The sequence below is a fragment of the Dipteris shenzhenensis genome, chromosome 20 (genome assembly GCF_047967505.1).
Source record: "Dipteris shenzhenensis isolate YYH24624 ecotype China chromosome 20, Dip_SZ_1.0, whole genome shotgun sequence".
Classification (NCBI taxonomy): Eukaryota; Viridiplantae; Streptophyta; class Polypodiopsida; order Gleicheniales; family Dipteridaceae; genus Dipteris; species Dipteris shenzhenensis.
In genome coordinates this window covers 17,159,240-17,165,208 of record NC_141615.1, presented here as the reverse complement: position 1 = coordinate 17,165,208, position 5,969 = coordinate 17,159,240, and the positions used below count along the sequence as shown (strand labels likewise).

The 5,969-nt window shown below is 44.5% G+C and overlaps 1 protein-coding gene across 1 annotated transcript; it reads left to right on the top strand.

Annotated features, from left to right (window-relative positions):
• The first annotated feature begins 803 nt into the window (after nucleotides 1–803).
• Nucleotides 804–5,452, top strand: LOC147889355 (pentatricopeptide repeat-containing protein At2g33680-like). Its single transcript, XM_087392060.1, has 3 exons — nucleotides 804–1,010; nucleotides 1,091–4,422; nucleotides 5,253–5,452. Exons 1-3 carry the CDS (start codon nucleotides 856–858, stop codon nucleotides 5,450–5,452), a joined length of 3,687 nt encoding a protein of 1,228 aa, XP_087248186.1. The 5' UTR covers nucleotides 804–855.
• Nucleotides 5,453–5,969: the final 517 nt, after the last annotated feature.

Below are 5,969 nucleotides of genomic sequence, written 5' to 3'. Positions count from 1 at the left end.
TCCCCCTTGGGAATAAAGAGCATGGCTTATAACACCTTTCTCAACTAACGTTTATGTGTTGCCCCTAACCCATGCAAAATAGTACTATTCTCCTAGCTAATGTCTACACATTGCCCCTAACCCATGCAAAATAGTACTATTCTCCTAGCTAATCTCTACACATTGCCCCTAACCCATGCAAAAACCCCAATTACTTCATGTAGATGTAAAGATAAAATAAAAGCACTCAAGGGACAGGAGGGTAAATAAATTTTCTTAGCTACATCCCCTCTGCTATGTGTAGTCAGTAGGTACTACGGAGCTCTTCCATGCCTTCACATGACTTGGTTCTAAGCACTTTTTGCACCAACTTTTGAGGAACTACAATGCACGATAAAAGAAGTACCGATTTGCATGCGAGGTGGGGCAAGAAGCTTGAGAGGAGGAGAGAGCAAGCCAAGGAGGAGGGGGCAGGGGGGGGGGGGATGTCGAGATGTAGCAATGCATGCAAAAGCCCAAACAGCAGGTGTAGCTAGTGGGTGACGAGACCACGGAGTTCGAGCCTTTACGGGTGGGCGTATGTAAGAGCATTGGCTTGGGCTAAGGTTGCCTACTAATGATGGCCATACTCGACGACCTGGGTTCAATTAAGTTCAACCATGGGGCTGAGTTTAAGTGTATGGTGGGTTCAATTAAGTTCAACAACCAACGGGGCTGAGTTAAAGTTCAACCAGGGTTCAGTTAAGTTCAAACACGACTGGGCTGAGTTTAAGTTTATGATGGGTTCTTTCCTCATTCATAAGCCTGTGGAGGAATACCAATGTTTCACAAGGGCATCTTGCTTTAGAGCTTCAGGATGCCTTAGAAGTTTAGAAAATGCCATCAACGACCTTCACTCTACAAATAGTTAAAACTGCATTCTGTAGCCGTTTGAAAAGCGTGCCCAAAAGGGTTGTCTGGATCGTTGATTGCCCGATCTTTCCTTTTGCTACATCCAGACACCTTTCAGTACATATTTGTGGAGTTTCCAGGTATGATTCGAAACTCCTAGGAGTTGCATGCAAAGCTATCATTACTTCAGAGCTGGTTGAGGTGATCAGTCCTTGTGCAGGTTGGCAGGTCGTGACGAAACCTTTGAATCTGTTGGAGATTTGGGCAAATTGTGTAAAGAGGAACGCGTGAATGAGGCACTTGAGGTTATGGACTTCATGGACCAGCAAGGCATCCCTATCCCGAGGGAAAGTATTTACTCTCTTCTGCAGGGATGCAATAAAAGTAAAGATCTACAAGCCGCCAGGCGACTGCATTCATTAATGGTCAATAGTGGATTTGATTCCGTTCCCGTTTTGGGGGACCACCTGATTCGTCTGTTTGCTTCATGTGGAAGCTTGGAAGAAGCACAGAAAGTGTTCTTCAAGATCTTGAAGCCTAGTGTCTACACATGGAATGCAATTATTACAGCACATGCTAAGTTTGGAGAAGAAGGAAGAGCTCTAGAATTGTTCTATAGGATGCAGGGAGACAGTGTGGTTCCTGATAAAGTCACCTTTTTGTGCATCTTAAAAACGTGTAGCAGTATACGTGCTATGGATCAAGGCAGGCTGGTACATGAGTTCATAATCACAAGTGGATTGGAATCAGACGCGGCTGTTGGGAACACCCTTGTTGATATGTACGCTAAATGTGGGGGTCTAAAGGAGGCGCACAGCATTTTTAATCAATTGCCCAGTCGGGATGTTGTGTCATGGGCGGTGATGATTTCAGGATATGGCACTCATGATCATGGCCTTGCTCTGGAACTGTTTGAGAAAATGCAACAAGAGGGCATACAGGCAAGCAGACCTATATTTTTATGCATTTTGAAGGCGTGTGGCTGTAAAGGGACCAGAGGCCAAGGCAGGCTTATTCATGGACTGATCATCACAACTGGACTAGAGTCGGATGTAGTTGTTGGGACTGCCCTTGTTGATATGTATGCTACGTGTGGGAGCTTAGTGGAGGCAAGAGAAATATTCAACAAAATGTTGAATCGAAATGCTAAGTCGTGGGGTACAATGATTGCAAACTATGTCCAGCACGGGCATGGTCTCGAAGCTCTTGAACTCTTTATGGATATGACAGACGGGGGTATAACAGCAGACAATGTTGTCTTTTCATGTGTCTTGAAAGCTTGTAGCAGCATAGGAGCCCTAGAGCAGGGCATGCGGATACACAATCAGATCATAAAAAGTGGACTGAAAATAGATGTAGTTCTCCACAACACTCTCATTGACATGTATGTGAAATGTGCAAGCCTAGACGAGGCATACATTGTTTTTAATAACATGCCAAATCGAGATGTGGTGTCTTGGTGCGCTATGGTTGCAGGATATGCACAGCAAGGCCATGGTTTTTTTGTTCTTAAACTGTTTGAAAACATGCAACAGGAGTGGATAAAACCAGACGAATTTATATTTTCTTGTGTTTTGAAAGCATGTGGTGATTTAAAAGCCATAATGAAGGGTAGGCTGATACATGAGCAGCTAATTAAAAATGGATTTGAATCAGAGATGGTCGTAGGAAGCAGCCTTATTAACATGTATGCTAAATGTGGGAATTTGGAGGAGGCGTGCAGAATCTTTGGGAAATTGCTGAAGCCAAAGGTCATGTTATGGGGTGCAATGATTGCAGCCTATGTACAGCTTGGCCATGGATTTCCTGCTCTAGAACTCTTTGAGAAAATGCAGCAGGAGGGGATTGAGCCTGAGGCAGAGATATTCTCATGCATTTTGAATGCATGTGGCAACATGGGAGCCTTAAAGGAGGGTAGACTGATACATAATCAGATCATCAGAGCAAGACTTTCATCAGATTTGGTAATTGGTAACACCCTCGTTGACATGTATGCCAAATGTGGCAGCTTAGAGGAGGCACACGTTATGTTTGATAAATTGTCAAATCGAAACGTGATATCATGGGGTGCTATAATTTCAGGCTATGCACAGAATGGGCATGGTTTATCTTCTCTTAAACTTTTTGTTAAAATGCAAGAAGAGGGCGTAGAACCTAGCCTGGTCACATTTTTGTGCACCTTGAAAGCATGTGGCAGCATAGGTGCTACAGTGGAAGGAAGGCTGATACATGACCAGACCATGAGAAGAGGATTTGAGTCAGACACGATGGTTGGGAGCAGCCTTGTTGACATGTACATTAAATGGGGCAGCTTAGAGGATGCACACAATGTGTTTGATAGCTTACAGGATCGAAACGTTGTGTCATGGGGTGCAATTATAGCAGGATATGTTCAGCAAGGGCACTGTCTTCCTGCCTTGAAGCTTTTTGACAAAATGCAGCAGGAAGGATTGCATCCTGACAAATACATATTTTCATGCATGTTGAAATCATGTGGTAGCATAGGAGCCGTAGGGCATGGAGAAGTGCTTCATGATCAGGTAATTAGAATGGGTATCCCTTTAGATGTGGTTGTTGGTAGCAGTCTTGTTGACATGTATGCCAAATGTGGCAACCTATTGGAGGCACAGAAAGCGTTCGACAAGTTGCCTACTCAAAATTTGATATCATGGGGTTCATTGATTGCAGGATACACCCAATATGGTGATTATGTGCAGGCTGTGCAATGTTTTGCAGGCATGCAACAACAGGGCTTGAAGCCAGATGATGTGATATTTAGTAGCATTCTGTCTTGTTGTAGTCATGCCGGTCTGCATGAGGAAGGTCATTTATATTTCAAATGTATGATGGAAGACTATGGCATAATACCAAGCATAGAGCACTATAACTGCATGGTTGATCTACTCGGCCGTGCAGGACACCTGCATGAGGCTGAGGATTTAGCCCGAAGTTTGCCCATCTCACCAGATAGCCCTGTGTGGACTTCTTTGCTCACGAACTCCAGAACTTACGGCCACATGGAGCTAGGCAAACAGTGCTTTGATCAAATCAAACTATCAGATACCAACAATGCGTCTGGATATGTGCTGATGTCAAAGATTCTTGCTGATGCCCACATGGAGGAAAAGATTAGCACAATATCTGAGCTAAAATGTTGTGAAAGTGCATGGAAGAAGCCTGGCAGAGCCTGGATTCAAGGTGACAAGGTGCATGAGTTCGTTGTAGGATGCAAAACCCACTCTCAAAGTGAGCAAATGCAGTACAAGCTAAAGAGGGTGAAGAGGCAAATGCAAGTTCGAGGGTATGTGCCAGTGTTGGACTCAGTCTTGATGTTAATGCCGGATGAGGTCAGCAGCAATTCCTTCTTTGAGCATTCTGAGGAAATCAATATGACGATTCAGCCTGTCTGCATGCATAGGTGCTCAGACATCGAAGTCACAAATAAGTTTCATATATGTACAGTCTGTCGTAATGGCAGAAAGGATTTTTTCACAAGTGAAGGGCCATGTTTTATATCGAAGACTACTAACTGCATTTATTATTTGAAGGATGGTGTGCGTTTTTTTGTTGTTCTTTTGATGATTACTTTGAAAAAATATGTGAAGCATTTAAGAACTTTTTTTTCACACCACTACTCTATTTAAATGGTAGGGCTTCAAAGTGTAAGATATGCAACCTCGAATGTGAAGAGCAGCATCATCTTTTCTTTTACCTATCAACCATGGACAACCCCCCCAAAAAAAGGGGGGACACTTGGCAGCTTGGAGGCAAAGAGCTGCCATCTGTCCTCAATTCCAGCGCTCTTGCTACGTTTTGATTCGACGATTGTGAGGGAGCTCAATCGCTTCCTTTCCTGTGACGTTCTTGCTCGATGTTTTCAAAAATTCAATTCGATTGATTATGAGGGAGTTCAATCGCTTCCGAGACTCCTATTTATCTCAGGACTTTCCTAAGTTATATCTTTCACTATTCTCCTCCTCCTGCTCAACTCTGTCTGTGTTTCTCCAGCCTAAGCTCAGTATGGGTGTTGTACTCACCGATTTCTTCCTTCAAAGTTCTACTGTTCTTACTTGCCATTTACAAGAAACAAGAGTTCAATCACTTCCAAGACTCCTATTTATCTCAGGACTTTCCTAAGTTATATCTTTCACTATCCTCCTCCTCCTGCTCAACTCTGTCTGTGTTTCTCCAGCCTAAGCTCAGTACGGGTGTTGTACTCGCCGATTTCTTCCTTCGAAGTTCTACTGTTCTTACTTGCCATTTACAAGAAACAAGGTCCAGAGAACGAGTACATAAAACTTGAGCCTTTGCTTGCCCGAGTATCCCAGGGATTGCTGATCACGATCATCTTTCTGCAGTGTTCGACAATTGATGATGTGCAGGAATGGAGGATCCTCGCCGTACTGCGCTGCTCGAGGCCCTTTACAAATATGGAACAAAATGTGCACCAATATGCATCCCCCGCTCCAGAATAGACTGGTCGAGGGTCTTATATTGTAGGCTGAGGCCTGTGCAGAGGCAAGACCTCAACATGTATTCCCTTGGGATGGAGCTCGATGAGGAGACACTGAAAATCCATTAATGCAGCGGTTATTGGAGGCAGCGCCTGCAGACATATGCTTGGGGAATGATCTACTCTCATTCAAGGAGTACTTTAGGGGTGATGTGGCAACCCTCACATCAGCGGTAGTGGCCAAGATCAATGTGGGAAAGCGTGGTGCAACACGAAAGGCTTTGTCTAACACTGATAGAGGAGATAAAGAAGATGGATTTAGTCCTCCACCCTGGAGTAGTGGCATTTCTAGAGGGAGTGGGCTACGTCTTGGCTAGGGCCAAGTATTGGGAAACTCAAAAGTGCACTCTACTAAGGCTCTGAGCGAATACCTTGGAATGAGGCAACCATCCTCAGCCTTCGTCCAGACAGCGATTTCAATTATGACATGTATTTGCTTCATCAACAACACCATGCCACACTCTCGCCCTTGAAGAGGCCATGCAAGCCGAATGGCTCTGCTCTTTGCATTCGTAGCGGCTCTGCAGTGCTGGGCTGCTTCGGCAGGGACATTATGGCAGGTGGGGTAACTCAACAATGGACGAGT

What these genes read in the sequence shown, in the direction of transcription:
- LOC147889355 (XM_087392060.1), top strand. Translation starts at nt 856, where the DNA reads ATGCCATCAACGACCTTCACTCTACAAATAGTTAAAACTGCATTCTGT. An exon ending in CATATTTGTGGAGTTTCCAG is followed by an intron (nt 1,011 to 1,090) that starts GTATGATTCGAA and finishes GTCCTTGTGCAG; the next exon opens with GTTGGCAGGTCGTGACGAAA. An exon ending in CATTTATTATTTGAAGGATG is followed by an intron (nt 4,423 to 5,252) that starts GTGTGCGTTTTT and finishes GATGATGTGCAG; the next exon opens with GAATGGAGGATCCTCGCCGT.